We start from the raw sequence: 24341 nt of genomic DNA, 5'->3' as shown, positions 1-24341 counted from the left end.
GATCGAATGGACTCGACTCGAGTTCTTAACGAGCCGAAACGAGCTACTTTATATTCGACTCGAAAAGCTCATGAGCAACTCGAAATTATAATATATTAAGATTTTATTTTTTTTAAAAAATAAATTATTAATAATATTAATATTTATGTATTGCTTTTTTTTAAAATATAGTATAATTTTCATGTATTTAAGGTTCATGTTCGAGTTTGAGGCTTCAATTGAGTTAAGTTTAAGAATTTTTTTTTCATTTCGAGCTACTCACGAGCTTCAGTTCAGGATTTCGAGTTCGAGTTGAGCTTGAAAATTTTAAGCTCGCGAGTCTTCGAGTCGAGCTCCATTTCAGAGTTTTCGAGTCGAGCTCAACAATACTCGAGCTCGACTCGGTTCGTTTACACCCCTATATATAATCTTATATGGCTAGAGGAAGTTGAAAATTTGAAACCAATCTATATCAAAATACTAGGGCTGTAAATGAGACGAGACAGATCGCGAGCTACTTGAGATCGACTCGATCAATGCTCGATAAATACTTGGATCGAATGGACTCGACTCGAGCTCGACTCGAGTTCTTAACGAGCCGAAACGAGTTACTCGATATTCGACTCGAAAAGCTCGTGAGCAGCTTGAAAATATAATATATTAAGATTTTATTTTTTAAAAAAATAAATTATTAATAATATTAATATTTATGTATTGGTTTTTTTTTTTAAATACAATAAGATTTAATGTATTTAAGGTTCATGTTTGAGTTTGAGGCTTCAATCGAGTTAAGTTTAAGATTTTTTTTTTCATTTCGAGCCGCTCACGAGCTTCAATTCAGGATTTCGAGTTCGAGTCGAGCTTGAAAATTTTAAGCTCGCGAGTTTTCGAGTCGAGTCGAGCTCCATTTCAGAGTTTTCGAATTAAGTCGAGCTCAACAATACTCGAGCTTGACTCGGCTTGTTTACACCCCTACTATAAATAATTAGAATAGAAATTCGAGTAACTAGACTCGAAAATTTTCAAGTTAAGTTCGAGAAGGTAGATTTCAAGTTAAGTCTAAATTACTTGAGCAAAAACATATATAATCAACAATATTAAAGGGAATAAATGAGTTAATTTCTGCACAAACTTAGCTGAAATATATATAAAGCATACACTTCCGGTATTTGCAATTTAAAGTTAAAAAGCATCCATAAAGTTTAGCAGCAAAAGGATGAACAAATCCAGACCGGTTTAACAAAGTTGAGTTTCGAATTTTAGACTAATCCCCATGCTGAAGAGTTCCTGGGACAATAACTTGGCACCATAAGGAACACTAACCCTGACAATGTCGTCTGCGGACTGGCAAACCCGGCAATACGGTCCCCTAATCTTCCGGCCAGCAGCTGCGGTCCGTTCGATAACGTTTGCGACATTTTTGCAACTCTGACAGACGTGCATCTGTGAGGAATCGCTAAGCGTGAAGAGCCTCTCGTACAAGTTGGCCGATGCACCATGAGCAATGAGGCAGTCACGTTCCATCTCACCAAATTTGATCCCACCGAAACGTTTCCGGTCAGCAACCGGCTGCCTCGTAAGCGGGTGCACAGGTCCAGTGTTTCGAAATTTTACTTTGTCTTCAGCCATGTGGATAAGACGCTGGTAGAATGTTGGTCCCATAAATATGAGCGAACGAACCATCTCACCTGTTCGACCATTGTAAACTCTCTCTTTTCCCCATCTTGAAAATCCAGCCCTGTGACAGATATTCACCAAAGTAGATGAGACAGCCATCTTAATACACCACGGGAAAGGGCTACTCGAATATGACCACAGCAAACCAAGCTTCAAGGATATATCGAATAGCATAGATCCACGGAAAACAAACAGGGAGCTATAGTTGATGTGTAATCAAAGTGTGATCAACGTTGTGTAATGCACTAATGCTCAGTGGACCACATGCAGGTCAATCCTTAAATGCATTGATACACCAAAACAATTCTAGAAGGGGGCCATCTAGGATTTATATAATAATAAAAAAATCCGAAATGAAAGCAAAGTGAGCGATGCAGGTTAACTTGTTCGGGACAATCCGTTACCTGTGAAGCTGTTCTGTAATGGAGTCAACGGAGAGAGTGGAGAAAGGGGTGGCATATTTCTTCAATCCACCACAGGCAATCCCCTTTCCCAAAGCAGCTTCCAAAAGTTGACCTGGAGTTTGTCTCGAAGGAAATGCATGCGGGTTAATTACGATGTCGGGAACTATTCCCTGAGTCGTGAAAGGAAAGTTCTCCTGAGACTCCAGAAAGCCAAGCACACCCTTTTGCCCATGCATGCTTGAGAACTTGTCTCCTAGAAATGGTGAACGGACCTGAAAAATATATCAGAAAGGCAACTGATTAAAAGCAATAGGTGCTATCTTGCAGAACAAATATATTAACACTAACATGTTTCTTCCATTCACACGACCAAGTATTGCGTCCATGAACTCGGATATTCTGTTTCTGTGAAGATCAAGTAAATATTACCTGTCTGAGAGATACTACAGCAAAATTTTTCCCCTCGTCATTTGAAGACAGCACGACTTTCTGAACCATGCCTCTTTCAGTGTGCTTCAGTTTTACACCGTAATCAGCTCCAGATTCTGCAGACCTCCCAATGACAATGTCACCAGACTGCAGGCTTGCACCAATATATGGAAAACCATCATCATCAAGGTTGTCCACACGCCCAAACTTACTTTCTATTTTCCCAAAATTTATGACATCTTCAGGCTTCCGCTTCTTCTCCTGATTTTCTTTGTTATCAACTTCTGCCTTGTAACTTCTTACATGTTCGGTGCGGAACATCCCACGCTCTATAGAGGCTCGGTTCATTACTAAGGAATCCTCTTGGTTGTAACCGAGATGAACATTGACAGCTACAATAGCATTCTGGCCATTGTACAATTCCGGCATTGGTTGCATTCTTTTCTTACCCAGAGGATACCCTGATTTCCCAAGACAATCAGCCGTCATTGTGTGAAAGAGTGGCCTTTGGGGATAATACATTTGGTGCGACAAAGTGTCCACCCTGATGTTCGGGTTTGTTGTAGAAAACCCAATGGCCTGTTGAGAATGTTTTTGTGCCTGGTAGAGAACTCTTCTTGCATGATCATGATTTGCAAATGGAATGATCCCACAGCTTAAACCCAAAAGAAACGACATGTCGAGCTCGCAATGCGTATACTTAACAGGCCGCTTCCCCTCAACCTCTGTTAAGAGGTACTTGATACTCCATGCTGTGCGACAATCCTCCTCTTCTTCAGTTCCAATAAGCTCAATTATCCCCTTGTCTAATAGGGACTGGAAGGTGTAATTTTCCTTCCCCTTAAACGCTTTTAGTTTGAATAGATTCTCAACGACTAAAAGAGGCCGCATAATCCTGCCAGCGTCAGTAAAGATGCGCACCTCTCCCTTAGGCTCGTCTCTTTTAATTTCCACCTGCAAGATACAAATCATTACCAGAAAAGATGAGAACAACAATAAATACAGAACAGAAACAAATTAAATTTCATAGAATTATTCTTGTGCAATAACCAAAGTTAGGGACTCCAAAGCAGTTATATTTTGTCTTACATTTTAGTGTAAGGAAAAAGATGCTTAACCTAAGGCTTCACTTTTCATACCTAATAGCTGAAGGTTACCAGCATACTAACTACAAATATGAAACAGATAACAAGCATCGAGAAAAGCTGAGTTTTCTAGTACAGCGGATTAAAATTGTCCAAAATTCTCCTGAGACATACAACCTTAACGAAAACAAAATTTTGTTTTGTAGCTCAAATTGTTACCCTTGAACATTAAACAAGAAGATATGCATATAGAATTTTAAAATTTAGAAATTCAAAAGCTATGCAGTCTATGAAATGAGATAGGCACCACCTGAAACGACAATTCCTTCCTACGTCGCTTTCTTCTAAGCTCAGCAGCAAAGGAAAGGGAATCTTCACAAACACCAACCCATTCGCCATTCAGAAAGACCTTATCTTTCCCATCAAGTGATCTAGAAGTATCATTAACCACTTTCTCCATTCCAGAATCAAACAGCTTTTCAACTATGGACTCCACTATGTTGGTGCTCACAAGAGCTGTGGTAGCCAGATTTTTCACAAGCCCGCAATTTTCACCATCTGTAGTGGACAGGAGGCAAACTTTTCCCCAGTGAGAAGGATGTCTGCATTAGAGAATCATCAGAACTGAACAATATTATAGCTGACAAACATCTCAATGGATTGAACTCATAAATAAAAAAGAATCAAATGCTCAAATGGTAAATCATTATTTTCATAATTCAAACCTTGAAATAGAAAAACAAAGTATAACAGTTTCTACAGGAAAGATTACCGCAACAAACAGAAAACTACAGATAGAATCATAGAACATTTAACTACTTCAACTAATGTTACATTGCTACCAATGATTGCAGCATTTCATGTCCATGCAATTGCATAAATCAAAGTTACCTAATCATCAAAAGCAACTATACTCATTTAATTGATATCACAAAGTTCTGAAGCAAAAAAAAACCTAAATTTAACAGATTCAAAATAGATCCCCATAAAGTGCAACACATATTGAGTTTTTGCGGCAATGAATTTCTAGAAATAATACTGATAAAACTTACGGGTATCTTGCATCTCCAACCTTTCCGGTGTACGAAACTTGTTGACGTGTTTTCCTCAAATCAACCATTGTCTGCAATGGATTTGCTCGTCCAAGATTTGCCACTACACCTGAAATCCTCTCCATTTTTTTGTAATGATGTGACCATGCTCCAGTAGAAAATGCCCTAGAGAGCCCATTTGACACTATGGAAGCATCAAGGTAATGCTCGATTGGACGGACAGCACGATCTGCATAAAGATCCCTCTGCAGAGTCTTCGCCATACGTCTCCTTGCATGAGCAATGTGAATTTTCAATTCACGCTCAAGCAACTCACCAGCCAACTCTAACCTCTTGTTCCTAAAATCATCTCTATTATCACATTTTCTACGACCGGCAAATGCTTGTAAAAGGCACTTGACCATGTACCCTAAGAAGCGAGCTTTCTGCTTGAAGCCATGGAGAGAGGGAAACAGATATCTTCTGAGGCACTCTTCAACACCTTCTTCGGGGGGAAATCTTGTTTCTTTCAGTAATTTATCTAAATGGTTGAGAGAATTCTTTCCATCACGAAAATTAGAACATTTCCCATCAGCGTCACGTATGGAGGCAAACAATATGTTTGATATACTGGAATCATTGCTTCCATAATCAATCAGGTTTACAGCTTCCTTGTCTGATTGTACACCAACGGAAAAAAACAGAATCCACAAGGGAACCTCAACTGACAAGAAAAAAACAGTCAGTATTTTCTCTCCCCCCTTAATATATTCAACCTCGGAATTCTCAACTACTCTGATAATTAATCTGTTCCTCTTCACCTCCGACCTGTAAAAAACGGTCCAACCCTGTACATTTGAAATCCAAAGTCTCTTCAGGCATACCTGCTCTTGTGCAATGAATATCTACAATTAAACATGCCAAAAACGTCATATATATTTTTACCAAAATAAAACAATAACTAAAAGGCATTGAGAACTATAGATAAAATGCTTAACAAATTCAAGTCCCATCCGGCAATTACAGAGTACAGACACCGAATAAGCACAAACTGACCGAACAAAAAATGGAAGATTTACCTTCTCTGCACCCTTGATCAGAAAATACCCTCCATGGTCAAAATCACAATCAGCCTTTTCCACTTCATTCATCCAGCACAGGTCAGATCCAACCATCACAGGAATCCTCCCAATTAAAATCTCTCTTATCTTCATGCACAATATCCTCTTCAACGATTTCTTCTCTTCCAGTTTTGAACTTGTCACTCTTAACACTTTTTATAGTATAAACCTGATACATTACCAAGGCACACTAGTTAAGACTTTGGATTTCAAACAGCAAGACATTCAAGTTTGTAATTGAAATTATTATCAATTGTGTAACTTTTTAGAGTCTACATGTAAAATTTTAGGTTAGAACCCACCCCAATGTAACATTCTCGGTTGTAAACGAAATTACTACCAATTGTATAACTTTTTATATTTGACATGGTAATATTTTAGGTTAAAATCAGCCACAAATTAGCCTTAGGTTAGCCCGAGGCACAGCAAACTACCCAAATTAAACATCAACAAGAACACTTGGAATTGAAATCAATAGAGGTTTTTCACTCACCTGAAGCTCAACGTTAACCTTCATCCGGGACGAATATGTCATGTTCTGAAGGCGAGCATGCCTGGGAAGCATGTTGAGCTCATTGCCACCAGTGACAGCCCAAAACGTCGGCCTCTCAACAGTGACTTTCCCGAACTTCACTCTAGCATGACGCCAATCGCCTTCTCCCTTCTTGGACGGGTCATACCCGGAATGAATCAAGTACTCCCCGAACGAATCGAAGGTTTTCTGGAGACCGTACTTGATGAAATCGTTATAGGAATTGATCTGATGACTGATGAGACCGTACTGATTGAAGAAGGACACGGCAGCTCTCCTACAGAAATTTCGCAGATATTCTTCTCCGAGTTCTTGAACACTGAAAGACTCTTCAAACATATCATCGTCTTCGTCTATGTCCGTATCAGTTCCGTTTGCAAACTTCTCACTAGCAGTACTACTCATTCCCATGTCTCCTTTACCATCTGGCGAGGCCCCCATTGCACCAAAATCTAACTAACGAAACAAAAAAACCTCGAAACAAAGTTAAACCCAGTTAAAAATAAGGTTTGGGCAAACAAAGAAAAGAGAACCCATAGCTTCATGTAGATGAGAGATGGAGGAAATGAGAAAGGCTTACATTGAGAGTTCGTTGAGCGGAATGAGAAACTAAGACCGAAAACCCTAAACCCCTAATCTTCTCGAGGATTAGAAGTCAAGGAATCAGTGATTTCAAATGGCTTTGGCAGCCAATGTACATCAACATTTAGAGCTTTTTCTCAGTATGTCAGTGAATTTTCTTTTTTCTTCTAACAATTGGGCGGAGATGATCAGAACAAACAAAGAGGAATGGATATCGACCTTTTTGGTTCAGGATCGTGACATTCCCATATTTGATTAATCGAAATTTTATTTTAGGTAATGTTTTATTATTAATAGTAAATTTTTTAGTATATTATCGGGAATGACATTACTTCACTTCTCTTAGTATTATAATATTATCGGTATTTTGGACTAAAATATTCTTAAATTTTTATTTTTTTTAAAATATTATTCTTCTGTCATTGAATAATAAAAATTCTACAAAAGTTAAATTATAAATTTATCCTTAAATTATTTTAGATTTATAAAAAAATCTATAATTAAAATTTTATATAAAGTTCAAGGGTTAAAAAAATTAGCCTTTCATTAAACCTTTTTTATATTTTTAACCTTGTAAAAAAATTATATAAATATTATGAATTTAATTTTTTAAAGAAAATATATAAATATTTTACAATTTGTAATATTATACAAATATATAATAAAGACAATTTGGTTAAATATACATTCTAATAATCTTTTATTCTTTTAACCAAACACGGTAATCTTACATTCCTGCTAAACCAACCAAACACAAAATACAACATTCTCAATAATCTTATTCCCTGGTAATCTTTTATTCCCACTGGTAATCTTACATTCCGTGAACCAAACGCACTCTTAGTGTTTCCATGAAATGACTTAAATAGCCTTTAGTGCTATGTGTTTTCTGCTTTCGTTGTCCAAACTCGGGGGTTTTATTATAAAAATACAAATAAATAGGGGTGGGGGAGTAGGGCTGTAAATGAGACCAGACAGATCGTGAGTTATTCGAGATCGATTCGATCAAGGCTCGATAAATACTCGAATCGAATGGACTCGACTCGAGTTCTTAACGAACTGAAATGAGCTACTCGATTTTTGACTCGAAAAGCTCGTGAACAGCTCGAAAATATAATATATTAAGATTTTATTTTAAAAAATAAATTAATAATAATATTAATATTTATGTATTGATTTTTTTTAAAAATACAGTAAGATTTTATGTATTTAAGGTTCATGTTCGAGTTTGAGTTTGAGGCTTCAATCGAGTTAAGTTTAAGAATTTTTTTTTTCATTTCGAGCCTTTTCGAGCTACTCACGAGCTTTAGTTCAGGATTTCGAGTTCGAGTCGAGCTTGAAAATTTTAAGGGGAGTGTGCTTGTTGTAGTGTACGGTTTTAAGTGAAGTGAATAAACGCATGTGTCCTTTAGGCTTTGCTTTGGTGACGATAAAATGAATTAAAGTGCAAATTTTATTATTTTTTTCCTAAAAAGGAAATTAATGAGTAGTATCAATTTTAAAATGGTTTGATGATAATGACTGTAATGTAAATGAATTGAAAATTTAGTAATTATTTTTTTATTATAAGGTAAAATTTGTTTAGCATTTACTTTAAATAAATAATATTTTATTCATCGAGAAAATAGTTAACAAACCAAAACCTACCGCTCACACCAAGCCCCACCTCCTAACCAAAATCATGGAAGCATAAAAATAATCCCCACACCCCAACAATACATTTAATCAAATCAAAAACAACTTGAACATTTCTAGGCTTCTTCCCATGCAACCTACCATTTCTTTCTTGCCACAAGAGCTGTCCAAGCAATTCTAATAGCAACATGTTGTAAATCCTTACCACCTCTATTGCTTTAAAGCCACTATACCATCTCGATTCACGACGTGACCTGTATATTCCACCCACCAGCCTGCATCACCAAGCCCCAGACCCGCTTCACAAAATCACAAACAAAGATAAATGATCACGATCCTCATCCATGTCCTCCTCACACAAAAAAAAACACATATGGGGCGAGCTTGGAGCCCCCAAGATATATTCTTCACTTTAGTAGGCAGTCATAACCAATAAAGAGATGAATCCATGACTGAGAGATAGTTCCACTACCCTACATCACCTTGTAATAGGGTGAACAAAACTCGATTCGAAAAATCGATTTTTTTTACTCGATTATAGTTTCATAAATTCGACTCGACTAGAAACAAATCAAATTCAAATCGAGTTGTAAAATATAACTCGAATAACTTGAAATTTTTAGTAATTAGTATATTGATTTTCAAGTTTAAGTCGAAGTTTAAGTTGAGTCCCTCGACTTTATATAGTATATGTAAATCACATATGAAAAAATACAAAAAAGATATATATGTATTATATATGATTATAAAATATAATTTAAATTAGAATTAAATAATTTCATAATATTATAAATATTTATAATTAAATTTAAATAGAAACTCGAAAATTTGACTCGACCCGACTCGACTCGAAAAAATTTCAAATCAAATTGGAGTTATAAAATAAGACTCGTCAACTCGAATAACTCGATTTTTTTTACTTGACTCAACTCGATCAAATGTACACCCCTACCTTATACCATCCTACTTTATCGTGCTTACTCCTTAGCAATTCCCACGTATCCTTCGCCTAATAAGGCTCTATAAGATCCTTAATATTCAGCAACATATCCCTTAGCTTAAGGGTGCGTTTGGTTCACGAAATGTAAGATTATCAGTGAGAATAAAAGATTACCAGGGAAATATGATTACTAGGAATGTTGTATTTTGTGTTTGGTTGGTTTAGTAAAAATGTAAGATTACCGTGTTTGGTTAAAGGAATAAAAGATTATTAGAATGTATATTTGACCAAATTGTCCTTATTATATATTTGTATAATATTACAAATTGTAAAATATTTATATATTTTCTTTAAAAAATTAAATTCATAATATTTATATAATTTTTTTTTACAAAATTAAAAATATAAAAAAGGTTTAATGAAAGGGTAAAAAAAAATTTTAACCTCTGAACTTCATATAAAATTTTAATTAGATTTTTTTTTGTAAATCTAAAATAATTTAAGGATAAATGTGTAACTTAACCTTCGTAGAATTTTTATTATTCAATGACAAAAGAATGATATTTTTGAAAAAAATAAAAATTTAAGGGTATTTTAGTCCAAAACGCCGGTAATGTTACAATACCTAAGGGAAGGGAGGTAATGACATTCCCGTTAATATACCCCAAAAAATCTACTATTGGTAATAAAACATTACCGAGAAACATTATCGGGAATGAGATTCCCGGCCAATCAAACATGGAATTCCCACAATCCTTTAACCAAACATCCCCTAAGTAGTTTCTTTCAAGCCCAACCTTACCTTAAAAAGGCTGAATTTGCCAAACCCACACACAGCCTTCAATGTATAAGCTTTTACCGAAGCCACACATAAACAGTTCGCCCAAAATCAAAAGTTTTCAGAGATTACGCATCATACTAGCTTTATTCCAAGATAACAACTCTTTGATCCCTAATCCCTCCTCATCCTCCAGACAACAAACAAGCTCCCAACTAACCTGAACTCCCCTCGAGTCACCATCCTTACCTTTCCAAAGGAAAGAACCACACAACTGCCCAAATCTTTTTCAGCACCCTCGCTGTCAAGAAGAAGACTCGGCTCTAAAAAGTTTGCAATCCCAAAATGACTGATTTAATAAGTTACGAACGATTAACATAAGATAACCCACAAGTCGCCCAGCCCTTGATTTTGCACGTAATCCTTTCTCCACCAAAGCATTACAATTTGTGTTATTAATCATTCTAGAGGTTAAAGGGACCCCTAGATCTTTTGGTATATTTTGTAGACATTTTTGTTCAAACTCGAGATCTTTAAAAGAGAGTAATACTCCATTTAATTATTGAGATCGCTTGATGAATTCTAGTAAATATCTTATAATTATATTTTTAATGGATTTTAATTCAAATTTTTGTGGATTTAGTACACATTTTTTTTATTAATCTAGGTAAGGTCAACACAGTGTACGTAAAAAAATAAACGTTCAACCATTTGACATTGAATGCTCATACTCCTTATATTTTTTGTGCTCAAACCTAGGACCTCAAGGACTAACTACAATTCCTTCACCACCGAGATCGCTTGATTCGTGTAACATAATTAAATTTTGAGTTCATATAATAAAAGTATAATTTACAAATAAAAATATATTCAAGTTTTTAAACAAATTTATAAATTCAGATAATTAGAAAGATAAATATATCCAACACACACCAACACGAGGAAGGATTCGATCTCTCTCTTTCCTCCTTTAACCCTTTAATTATTGGGATAAATTCCAATATGTACCATATGAATTGTACAACTTTATTGGCCATTGATCATTAGCTTCACTACCTTGTACCCAACTGCACATACAATATATATATAATGGGAAGAAATGCCTAACTCATGATGCTGTTGTTGTTGGTGGTGTTAATAAGAAGATGATGATTAATGAGAAAAAGGGTTGCCAGCTTCAGTTTTTTAAACAGAAGGGCAAAAATCTTTCGCTTGATTCTTCCTCTTCTCTTCTTCTTCGACTCCATTGCCGGCGCTTTGACCTCAACCATTTTCTTATCCATATATGCGAGTTTCGGAGATCTGGGAAATGAAGAAGATGAAGAGATAGAACAATGGGGTTTTCATGAAAACTAATATCCAACTCTTATTTAATAGCTTCACTTTTCATATGTTTTTTGTACAAGGAAGCTTCCTCCCACTTTCATGCATGCACTTTACGATCACTTCCATTGCTGATACGGCCTTTAGGAAGCAACGTTTATGCGTCTTTGTTTATTGTTTTGGTTTATACGGTGACGAATCCTGGGGTTGAAGTTGAACACTTTGGCTTTTGAGTGGTGAGTACGTACAGTGAGGCGTTTGCTGCTTTGAGGGGCGGCTCCGGTGGCGGAGATTGGTGGCATTTTCCACCGTATCTTAGAGTTCAAGGGGGTGCTTAATGAATTGATCAGCTCGTGAGCTGCTCGAACTCGATTAGGTCAAAAATTCTGTCAACGCTCGACTCGGGTTAACTCGACTCGAGACATTAACGAGTTGAGTCGAGCAAAGTCTAACTTAACTTTATAAGTTTACGAACAACTCGTTAATTTTTAAACTTTTTTTAGTAGTTAGCTTGAAATTATTTCATTCAAAAAATATGTCTAAATAATAGTAATTACTAATTTATAATCTAGACTTTGAAATTATTGTATATACTCTTTTGATAATTTTTTATTGAATTTGTTAATTTATGTTTATATTAAGTTTCATACAATATTATTAAATTTTACTTTTAATTAAAAGAACAAGGAAAAATTTCTAGTGAGTTTAATCATCAATGAGTTGAGCAACGAGTTTAACGAACAATGAGTCGAGTTGAGTAATAATTTTTTTAACGAGCACAAGTCGAGGTCTAGCATCAAATTTTTTTTAATGAGCACGAGTAGAGCACTGCCCAACTAGTGATCTACTCGCTCGATAAACACCCCTATTATGAACTCAATGAGTTATAGCCATTATCTTCAACAAAAAATAGGATAAATTACGCGTTTAGTACAAAAAAATTGAAAGTTTATGAACTAAAACATACAAAAACTGATAGTTTATGTACTAAACATGTTAAGTTTTTAATAGCGGAATATTAAAATAAAATGAAAAATATATGTTAGGTGTGATTTTAAAAAAATTAAAAGTTTTTATACGAAAACAGACCAAAACCAATAGTTTAGGCACTGAATGTTTACCCAAAATACAGATGGCATTTAGAAACTTAAATTTGAATTTAGAGTCAGAAAAAACCTTAACGTAATAACTTAAAGAAACTTCAACTTCCATCGGAGTTTATGGAGTCGGTGGTTTAAGCTGCTCGGCGACGGAGCGAGCAACAGCCGCCGCTAAAGCTACGGTGAAATTAGGGTCTTTTGTTAAGGATGCAACATAGTCTTCGATTCTTTCGTCGTCGTTGTTGTTTCCATGGTCGGAGCCCGAAAGATTGAGATCGGGAGTGATGCCAGGTCGAAACAGGTTATTGACAGCCGGAACACGATACTCCCGTGCCGGTGTCTTACCGGAGATTACTGCGGAGCTGCCGGGAGAAGACAAAGATTGTCCCGTTGTAGGATCAACATCATGGTTGTGTTGCCCTTCGTACGTTGCTATAAGAAAAGCTTCGTCTCCCAGGCATCGTTGAACCTGGACAAAGTAAAACAAAGACAAAAGAGGTTTTAATGTCTGTAATAATACTACCATGTGCCTGTGAGAATACCTTCTTCTTGACGGGGCATCCAGGAGCCATCGAACACTTGAAATAAGCTCGGGGAGATGGATTATTTTTAGTGACTTTCTGTCCATATTTCCTCCATTGATATCCATCTTTAACCACCTAAATTCACCATCACATGCAACACTTATTGCATGAAGAAAATTTAATCTATCTTGGGCAAATAGAGTAGGGTGGCTCACCAGGCTTTCGTCCCTAGGATCTGTTTCCACAAAAACTCGCGAGGAGCTCGCCGCCGCAAACCGAACCGCCGGTAACGGCGAGCTCGATTCCCTGACATAGGCTTCATGAAGCATGCAGTACTTGCTGCTCATTACTTCAAACGTGAACCTAAGAGCTTCGTTCTCTTTCTGCAACTTCTCCAACTCCTCCCGAAGAGTTTCCACCTGAAAATTTTCATCTTTTAATGTCTCAAATTTCTTGTTTTTTGGAACAACTAGAAGAGCAGGAAGATGATGATGATACCTTTTGTTTAGGGTTCTCGGCATCCATGAAAGTAGCAGGCAGGAGATTGTTGAAATCAAAGCCGAATCATCATGGTCACGAGAATTTAATATATTCTCGGTAGGAAGCGAGTTTCACGCACAATGGGAATCGTCATCTGCATGACAACTTTGGGTTTACCATTCTTGTACTGTCACGATCTTGGTTTACAGTGGTGTGTCCCCACGCGTTAGTGGATGTCGACAAATTCGTGGACTTGGGTCTTTGACGGTGTTTGTTTCTCGAGAAAAAAAAAACTGAAATAGAGCAATCACAATTACATCAACGTGACGAATAATAAGAATGTCACAGTGCTTACATAAGCAAGAGATAATACAAGCCCACAATGTGAACGGCTCTAATCAAGAAACAACGTGAAGCATACTAAAAATTTACATCAAACGTTTTAAAACTAGTTACATGTGTACTTCTCCGGTTTAATTTATGATTAAGGAAATGCGTGATCGAAAATATTATAAAAATATAATATCTTCGACTGAGTGCAATTTAAAACGTTAAGATTTTAACATTTTCGATTGAACCAAAAGTGTTACGAAGAATTTAACATTTTCAGTTGTAAATCGAAAATGTTTGTGAAGAAGGTTTGCAACCGAAAATATTAAGAAAAAAATTGATATTTTCAATTGTACCCAACAGAAAATATTATATTTTTTATAATATTTTTGACCGCATCTTTCTTTAGTCTTAAATTCAGTTAAAAATGGTATAAAAGTGTTATATTTTTTTATAATATTGTCGGTTGCGTTTTTTTTATAAAAGTGGTATGAATATTATTTATAAAAGGCAACTTAGAAATAAGGTAAAGATGATCGGACCAAAAATAAACTGGATATTGTTTCCTTAAAGTAATTTCGAATTAACAAAATTTAACTTTTTTTATGTTCAAAAAAAGTACAAATTATATTTCTTATGGGGAGTAAATTATAAATTTCATCACTGAACTTTACTCTCCCGCTCTTATTTTGTTCACTTAGCTTTAAAAGTTTTCAATTTCTTCATTGAACTTCTTAAAACATTAAATTTTTTTGTCACTAAACTTTATTCTCTCTCTTATTTTGGTCACTTTATCGTTAAGTAATTAATGGCGTTAATAAAAATGCCGTTTTAAAAGAAATAATATTTTTACTAAAACGACGTTGTTTTGCATTTATATAATAACTCATTTTAATGCCGTTAATTATTTAACGATAGAGTGGTCAAAAAAACTAATGCATCAAATCTAGTAATGAAATCTAAAAGATTTAAAGTACAATAAGTGAAATAGGAGAGAGAGTAAAGTTTAGCTACCAAATTTATAATTTACCCTTCTACTAGGACCGGATGCCAATTAACCCAATTTCAATTCTGACTAATTCTCTTGAACAAATTGAATTTCTGGACTAAATCAGTCTACAAATTATGATACTATTGTCTAGCATTACACAATAATTCTTTCAAATAAATAAGACTCTTAATTAATCTTAAGCTATAATATATTTTTAAATATAAGCCGCTAGTATTATTAAAAAAAAAGTAAAAATATATGAAATTACAATAAAAGTTTACAATTATCATTGTAAATTAAATACATAATTTGGATTTTTCCAATAACATTAAAACTAACAACTGTAAATCTTATTGCACTGACAAACAAACCACAAAAGAGAATTAAGCTATTGAAATACTATTGAGAACTGCAGATCAGAGCCGAACTTCGTGAGAAACTATCCACAAACGTAAAATCATGCATCCAAATCAAAATGTCCATGGCAGGGAAGATCAACAAGTTTTTGAAAAAAACGCTATCTTGATCAGTCATGGCATCGTCAAATCCAACCCTGAGAAAAAATAAATAAAAGAACAGACAAACGACTGAGAAAAAAATCGAAAAACGTGTCAAAAAGGTAAAGATAAAAGGCAGATATATACGTGAGACACGGGTAGAATTATTCTTATTAAAAAAACAAAGAGAAAAGAGAACCGGCGGTCGGCAACCAGCATCAAAGCCGGTGTTACCGTCGGCTAAAGAAAATCAAAGAAGAAAAAATTGATCTGATCTATGAAAAACAATACAAACTCAAAGAGGAAGAAGAAAAAGAAAGAAAGACAAAGGAGAGAGCGACTATTCTTAAGCTATAAAAATTACAAAATATAACGATAGGTAATGTTATTCGAATCTAAGTCATCGATTAAAATAAAACAATTACTCAATAAATTTAATCTCCTTAGAAATAAATTAAATAATTTAACCCGATTATCTTGAAATTCAAATTTTTTGAATAATTCTTGAAATCGAATTAAATTTTATTTTGGATCATAATTTTTTATTATAAAAATTATTTATATGAGTCAATGGTAGTTCTTGGTCAAGCACTTAAAATAGAGGTAGAATCCAAATCCATACACGAAATTATGCAACTTCGATGACTTGAATCATAATTTTATAAGGACAGTGGTCCATATTTGACTAAGTTTGAGTGATACCATACACCGACGGACAGAGCTGTCTCGAATATTTCTGAGATCTTAAGCGGAAAATTAAAAATAAGTCATATGGAATGAAAATATATTTTATTATTTTTAAACAATTAATTTAACATTATATTAATAAACTATGAAAAATAATTAAATTATGAGCCCTCGGTTATAAAGGTAGAAAATATGGACTATTTTATAAAATTCAAAAAAAAATTAGGGACTCTTAATTATAAATTTTATTACTGTTGTCCTCAAGAATTACTTTGGGAATCAAGTACTTTATTCTTCTTCCCCAATTCCTACATTAAAATCCACTAATCTATTTACATCATTTGACACTCTCATTTTACAAAAAATCATGATTTAAATTGCAGCCTAGGCAAAGAGAGTTGAAGTCGAGGATCGATCGAGGGGACGAGTGAGGTAGTCGTCCTCCTGAAAATTTAAAATTATCTTATATTTCACATTTTTTATTGAAAATTTAAAATTATCTTATATTTCACATTTTTTATTGAAAATCTAATTTTGTTCCCTAAAATTTTATAAGTTCAAGTTTACTCTCGTAGAATTTTAAAATTTCAAGTTTGTCCCCATATATAACATAAAATCCTACGTCTGTCCCAGATTGTTGCTATAGAACGATGATCGTAACTTCGCATTACGATTACCATTTCAACACTTTTTTATCCCGTTCTGGTCTGCAGCTCTCCCCGAAATGGCCGCCGCAAGTGCCGCTGTGAAATTCGGGTTTCTCGTCAAAGAAGCCGCCATCTGTTGGACCAGAATCTGTTGTATCGTAGGTGCATTGGTTTCTCCGGCTAGCTTTCTGGCACCACCGCCATGTCCATCCGATTGCGTCAAGCCAAGAGTTCCGGGGAGAGCTCCATTTGTTGTACCGGCAGAAGGCTGTGCATGGTTGTGCACTCCTTCGTAAGTAGCCACCAAGAACGACGGATCTTCAACACTTCTTTGCACCTAAAAAAGGCCAACCAACATCAAAAACGTCAATCAAAGACAACAAACATGATCATATATTCTTAAGCCACAACGTTAAAATTAACCCTTCATGTTTGTTCAAATGATCATTCAGATTCATATTTAACTTAAAACATTTTAAATCAAAACTCATTGAATGAAAATCGTTAATTGACCAATAATCAGCATATATTGACGTGTTACGTGTCATATCGATCAAAATGATGATGTGTTATGTGACACATCATCTAAACTAATAACATAACATGTGATATGTTAACAGTTAAGCACATATGTGTTAAAAGTTTCAAAGTTTGGCAACCAACTTTGGAAAATGTTTTTTTCAAAGTTTGGTAAATGTTTCTTTGAAAAATGTTTTTCAAAGTTTGGTAAAATTTTGGTAGATGTTTGTTGAAAATAGGAATGGGTAAATTCACTTTAGTCATTGCACTTTAGGGTATTTTCAAAGATTAGTCCCTAAGTTTCTACTATAAATACCCTTACCCATTTAGCTTCAAAATCATCCCAAAACATTTCTTTCTTCCTATACTAGAGAGCTTTCTTGTGAGTAGTGAGTGTTTTGTAAACACCTGTAAATTTTCTCTCTTAGTAAAAGATCTGCAGCAGCCCGGAGACGTAAGCACAATTGGCTGAACTCCGTTATCAAATTTTCGGGTATTATTTTTCCGCTTTTATTTCGCATTCTCACTAATCTGGTTATAGGGAAATTACTTGTACTCGGTTTATTTTCCTAACAACTGGTAATCAGAGCTTTTGGTTGTGAATTTTGTCAATTTTTCTGTGAGGTTACTATTCATTACTATTCACGTGAATAGTGAATTTCGTGAATAGTGAAATTTCGGTCGGCGATACGAGTTTGTCGACGGTGGTGTTCTAATACACGGTGGTTCGCAAGAATTGTCAGAAACGATCCAAAAGAAGCCAGATTCGAGTGGAAGCGATGGCTGCAGACGAAGGGAAGGTGAAAATTGAAAAGTTCGATGGTGCGGACTTTGGCTTTTGGAAGATGCAGATTGAAGATTTTCTGTACCAGAAAAATCTTTATCAACCTCTCTCAGGAAAGCAACCAGAGGGCATGAAGAATGAAGACTGGGCTCTTCTCGACCGACAAGCCCTCGGAGTCATCCGACTGACGTTGTCCCGAAATGTTGCTTTCAACATAGCAAAGGAAAAGACCACGGCGGGTCTTATGGCGGCTCTCTCCAGTATGTATGAGAAACCATCGGCCTCAAACAAAGTTCATTTGATGAGGCGATTATTCAATTTGCGGATGACGGAAGGGGCATCGGTGGCACAACACCTAAATGAACTCAACACAATCACAACCCAGTTGAGTTCAGTGGAAATTGAGTTCGATGATGAAGTTCGAGCTTTAATTCTCTTATCATCTCTACCAGACAGTTGGAATGCTACTGTTACAGCAGTCAGCAGTTCGTCGGGAAACAGCAAATTAAAATTCGACGATGTTCGGGATCTGGTACTGAGTGAAGAAATTCGACGGAGAGAATCGGGTGAAGCATCAACCTCCTCAGCCTTGCACACGGAGTCTAGAGGAAGAACTTCAGAAAGATATTCAAATCGTGGCAGATCAAAATCCAGACGGGAAAAATCTAGAACGGGAAAGAAAGATTTTACCTGTTATAATTGTGGCAAGAAAGGTCACTTTAAAAGAGATTGCCGAGCACTGAAGAAAGATACCGGTGCACAGGAATCTGCCAACGTGACAGAGGAGACAGGTGATGCCATGATTCTAAGCGTCAACAGTCCGATTGAATCATGGATCTTGGATTCAGGGGCATCTTTCCACTCCACCCCATGCCAAGAAATCATGGAGAACTATGTTAGTGGTGATTTTGGGAAGGTTCATCTTGCTGATGATGAAACCTTAAAGATCGTCGGAAAAGGAGACATCCGACTAAAGTTGCCAAACCAGACCACCTGGAAGCTGACAGGAGTGAGACATATTCCTGGCCTCAAAAGAAATCTGATTTCTGTTGGACAGCTTGATGGAGAAGGATATAGCACAACTTTTTCAAGCTGTGAATGGAAGATTACCAAAGGAGCACTCGTCATTGCTCGTGGTAAGAAGACTGGTACTCTCTATGTAACCTCAAATTTAGAGAATATCATTGCAGTAGCAGATGCTGATGGAAAATCAAACCTATGGCACCAAAGGCTTGGCCATATGAGCGAGAAAGGGATGAAGACACTTTTGTCAAAAGGGAAGCTGCCGGATCTAAAAAATGTAGATGTCGGACTATGCGAGGATTGCATCTTTGGCAAACAAAAGAAAGTCAGTTTTGCAAAGATTGGCAAGACACCCAAGGCAGAAAGGTTAGAATTGGTTCATACTGATGTATGGGGACCATCCCCAGTTCCATCTCTTGCAGGCTCACTATATTATGTCACCTTCATCGATGATTCAACAAGGAAGGTGTGGGTTTATTTTCTGAAGAAGAAATCAGAAGTCTTCGATATCTTCAGAAAATGGAAGGCCATGGTGGAAAATGAGACTGGTTTGAAAGTCAAGCGGTTGAGGTCTGACAATGGAGGAGAGTACAGAGACAGTAGATTCAGAGATTTTTGTGCAAACAATGGGATCAAGATGGAGACAACAGTTCCCAAGACACCGCAACATAATGGTGTAGCAGAGCGCATGAACAGAACTCTGAATGAACGTGCCAGAAGTATGAGGATACATGCCGGCTTGCCCAAATTTCTATGGGCTGAAGCAATCAACACTGCAGCTTACTTGATCAACCGTGGGCCCTCAGTTCCTTTGGATGGCAGAATACCAGAGGAAGTTTGGAGCAAGAAAGAAATAAACCTTTCACACTTAAGAGTGTTTGGTTGTATTTCTTATGTACACATAGACTCTGCTGAAAGAAGTAAGCTTGATGCTAAGTCCAACAAATGTGCCTTTGTTGGTTATGGCGGTGATGAGTTCGGTTACCGGTTTTGGGACTATGAAAATCGGAAGATCATCAGAAGCAGAGACGTCATTTTCAATGAAAATGTGATGTACAAAGATAGATCAACCGCAGAATCAAGTAATACCGAAGCTGAAACAAAGGAATTTGCTGAGTTCGAGGAGATTTCTGGAAATGATGTTCAGATCAATCCTGAAGCAGTTCAAGAAGAACCAGGCACACCAGAACTAAGACGCTCCTCCAGAATTCCTAAACCAACCCAACGGTATTCTCCTTCTTTACACTACTTGTTGCTGACTGACAATGGTGAACCAGAGTGCTATGATGAAGCAATACAAGTGGAGGATTCAGTCAAGTGGGAGTCTTCCATGAAAGATGAGATGGACTCGCTTATGTCAAATCAGACATGGGAATTAGCTGAATTACCACCAGGCAAGAAAGCACTCCACAACAAGTGGATTTACAGGATCAAAGAAGAGCACGATGGGAGCAAACGCTACAAAGCAAGATTGGTTGTCAAAGGCTTTCAGCAAAAAGAAGGTATTGACTACAATGAAATTTTCTCTCCAGTCGTAAAATTGTCTACAATCAGACTGGTGTTGAAAATTGTAGCTGCAGAGAATTTACATCTTGAGCAGTTAGATGTAAAGACAGCTTTCCTTCATGGTGATTTGGAGGAAGAAATCTATATGAGGCAGCCAGAAGGCTTCATAGAGGCAGACAAGAAAAACCTGGTATGCAGGTTGAAGAAGAGCTTGTATGGTTTAAAACAAGCTCCTAGACAGTGGTACAAGAAGTTCGATAGCTTCATGAGTAGCAGTGGTTTTATCAGATGCCAAGCAGATCATTGTTGCTACATCAAGAGGTTCGACAACAGCTTCATTATTTTATTATTGTACGTTGATGACATGCTCGTTGCAGGCTCAGACATGCAAGAGATTATACACTTGAAGCAAAAATTGTCGAAGCAGTTTGCTATGAAGGATCTGGGCGCTGCAAAGCAGATTCTTGGGATGAGGATCAAGAGAGACACAAAGTCGGGGACTTTGATGTTATCACAGGCTGAGTACATCAACAAAGTACTCTCCAGGTTCAACATGCAAGATGCTAAACCAGTAAGTACACCTTTAGGTGTTCATTTCAGACTCTCCAAAGACCAATCACCAAAGACGGAGGAAGAACGTGCACACATGGTGAAGGTGCCGTATGCCTCAGCAATTGGAAGTCTGATGTATGCCATGGTTTGTACCAGACCAGATATTGCTCATGCAGTGGGAGCTGTTAGCAGGTACATGAATAATCCGGGCAAGGTACACTGGGAAGCAGTCAAATGGATCCTCAGATATCTTCGGGGTACCACAAACAAAGCACTTTGTTTCAAAGGTGGAGATATGATACTGACAGGCTATGTAGATGCTGACTTCGCCGGAAATGTCGACATCAGAAGGAGCACTACAGGGTATGTCTATACTCTAGGAGGAACTGCAGTGAGTTGGGTTTCTCAACTACAGAAGATAGTTGCTCTCTCCACAACTGAAGCAGAATATGTCGCTGTTACGGAAGCCAGCAAGGAGATGGTTTGGCTCCAAAGTTTCTTGGAAGAGTTAGGCAAGAAACAAGAAAACAATATCTTGTATTGCGACAGTCAAAGTGCTATCCATCTAGCAAAGAATCCGTCTTTCATTCCAGGACAAAGCACATACAATTGAGATATCATTTTATCCGGTCTCTTCTGGAAGATGGGATTTTGAAACTTGAAAAGATTAGTGGAGCTCAAAATCCGGCAGACATGTTGACAAAGACGGTGACTACGGACAAACTGAAGTTGTGTTCAACTTCAGTTGGCATGCTAGAATAACAAGACCAGACATGCTGCTGCATTGATCGAGGTGTGAAGACATATTAAAATCAGTCTTCAAGTGGGAGATTGTTAAAAGTTTCAAAGTTTGGCAACCAACTTTGGAAAATGTTTTTTTCAAAGTTTGGTAAATGTTTCTTTGAAAAATGTTTTTCAAAGTTTGGTAAAATTTTGGTAGATGTTTGTTGAAAATAGGAATGGGTAAATTCACTTTAGTCATTGCACTTTAGGGTATTTTCAAAGATTAGTCCCTAAGTTTCTACTATAAATACCCTTACCCATTTAGCTTCAAAATCATCCCAAAACATTTCTTTCTTCCTATACTAGAGAGCTTTCTTGTGAGTAGTGAGTGTTTTGTAAACACCTGTAAATTTTCTCTCTTAGTAAAAGATCTGCAGCAGCCCGGAGACGTAAGCACAATTGGCTGAACTCCGTTATCAATTTTCGGGTATTATTTTTCCGCTTTTATTTCACATTCTCACTAATCTGGTTATAGGGAAATTACTTGTAATCGGTTTATTTTCCTAACAATATGTAAATATCACATTAACGACGTACGTTAATTGTTAGTTAATTAATGGTTTTCATCCAATATAATTATTCAAATGAACGTCGGGACTAATTTTAACATTCCGTCTAGTAAATAGTGTGGCAGTGGACTCACCTTTTTCTTGACCGGACAAGTTGGGGAAGAAGAGCATTTGAAGTATGCTCGGGGAGAAGGGTTATCTTTGGTGACCTTCTGACCATATTTTCTCCACTGGTATCCATCTTTCACGATCTACAACGCAAAAAATACTCAGATTTGTACCCACAAAACACAGTCCGGCAAAGAAAGGAAAAACTAGGTCAAGAACCCTACCAGGCTCTGATCAGAAAGATTTGTACGGACGTAAGAAGTTGAAATCTTGGTATGAACGTACTCCCTGTGCTTTTTAAACGCATCTTCATCGCCGCCGCTGCTGTCTTCGCACTGGCCGGCTTTCCTCTTCTTCGACGCGGGTGATTCATTTTCCGTGACCAGTTCGACGAACTTGTTCTGCAGATCCTTGTAGTGGTGGCTCAGGACGGCTAGCATCTCGGTTAACATCTTGTTCTCGGCGCTGACCCGGTTCAGTTCCTCCACCAAAACTCCATCCTGTTTCATCATTTCATGTGCGATCGTGTGAGGAAAATGAAAGAATTATTCGTACTCGACAGAAAAATGGATCATCTGAACTCACCATGGCTTTGTCTGGTTGATGGAAAGGGTTGAGGTTGAGGTCCAGATTAATAGTATCCACCCAAGCTGATGATTCCATCACTGAGATTGAACTGATGAAACAAAAACAGGCGAGAGAAGAGAAGATTTATTGAAGTCTGAAGCTAAAGAAACGATGAGGATCATTCTCCAGACAATATATATATATATATATATATATATATATAAAGGTGTTTCTGAGGGAAATTAAAGGGGAAAATGAGGTTGAAAGAGCCTTCTTTCTATGCACAGTCCCACTTGGAATCCTAATTTGTTGAGCTTTTTCAAAAAATATATATATAGGGTAAATTACCTATTTAGTATCTAAACTATCAATTTTAATCCGTTTTAATACTTAAACTTATATTTTTTTAAAAATTATACCTAAAGTTTAGTTTTTGTTTCATTTCAGTATCGCACCATTAAAAACTTAACGTGTGTAGTACCTAAACTATCAGTTTTTGTCCGTTTTAGTACCTAAACTTTTAATTTTCTCCAGACTCAACGTTAAGTTTTTAACGGATACTAAAATGAAATAAAAACTAAACTTTAAGTATGATTTTAAAATAATTGAAAGTTTAGTTACTAAAATAAAACTGGTTTTTTAATCATACACCTAAAAATATATCAGATAAAATATTATACATCTATTTTTAACAAAAAAAAAAATATGTGAACACCAAAAATTAATTTTAAATATTATTTGTACACTTTTTTTTATTAGGCCTAATGACTATTGACTATTGAGCTGCTGAAAGTGATGCGTCAAAGAAGGTTGGTCGTCGTATTGACCTTTATTTTATCGTATCACTTCCCTTTCCACGTTTCTTCGTATGGTACACGTGTTATTTTCCAAAAAGGAAAATACAATTGGTCTAATACTACTTTTGAACCTCAAATGTTTTCAAAAAAGTCGTTTCAGTCTTTACTTTTTCCCTCCTCTTTTGATTTTTAGATATTTTATCTACAGAAAAATATTTATTTTAGTATTAATAAAATATAACTTACGTTAATTTAAATCTTTAATTTTTTCCTAACAGATTATTTAATTTAATAAAAAAGATACATACTACAAAATGTTAACATTTTTTTAAAAAAAAACCCAAAAGTCAAAAATTCCATTAAACTTACAAATATATATCCGGACTTGATAATAATAATCAGGGTAAATTATGCATTTAGT

At 36.1% G+C, this 24341-nt stretch overlaps 2 protein-coding genes and 1 pseudogene across 2 annotated transcripts; all 3 read right to left on the bottom strand.

The window, feature by feature from the left end:
• Positions 1–1147: 1147 nt before the first annotated feature.
• LOC120211910 lies at positions 1148–7028 on the bottom strand (annotated as a pseudogene).
• A 5706-nt stretch (positions 7029–12734) lies between these two features.
• On the bottom strand, positions 12735–13684 carry LOC120211980 (WRKY transcription factor 18-like). Its single transcript, XM_039210434.1, has 4 exons — positions 13639–13684; positions 13356–13559; positions 13159–13275; positions 12735–13085 (listed from the first exon to the last, which is right to left on the bottom strand). Exons 1-4 carry the CDS (start codon positions 13663–13665, stop codon positions 12735–12737), a joined length of 699 nt encoding a protein of 232 aa, XP_039066365.1. The 5' UTR covers positions 13666–13684.
• A 3120-nt stretch (positions 13685–16804) lies between these two features.
• On the bottom strand, positions 16805–23282 carry LOC120211789 (probable WRKY transcription factor 40). Its single transcript, XM_039210263.1, has 4 exons — positions 23142–23282; positions 22781–23056; positions 22583–22699; positions 16805–17109 (listed from the first exon to the last, which is right to left on the bottom strand). The coding sequence occupies exons 1-4, from the start codon at positions 23217–23219 to the stop codon at positions 16807–16809; spliced, it is 774 nt and encodes a 257-aa protein (XP_039066194.1). The 5' UTR covers positions 23220–23282; the 3' UTR covers positions 16805–16806.
• Between the last annotated feature and the right edge of the window lie 1059 nt (positions 23283–24341).

The sequence above is a fragment of the Hibiscus syriacus genome, unplaced genomic scaffold (genome assembly GCF_006381635.1).
Source record: "Hibiscus syriacus cultivar Baekdansim isolate YM2019G1 unplaced genomic scaffold, ASM638163v2 tig00109987_pilon, whole genome shotgun sequence".
NCBI lineage: Eukaryota > Viridiplantae > Streptophyta > Magnoliopsida > Malvales > Malvaceae > Hibiscus > Hibiscus syriacus.
The sequence above is the reverse complement of the archived record's forward strand: the minus strand, read 5'-3'. Positions and strand labels throughout refer to the sequence as shown.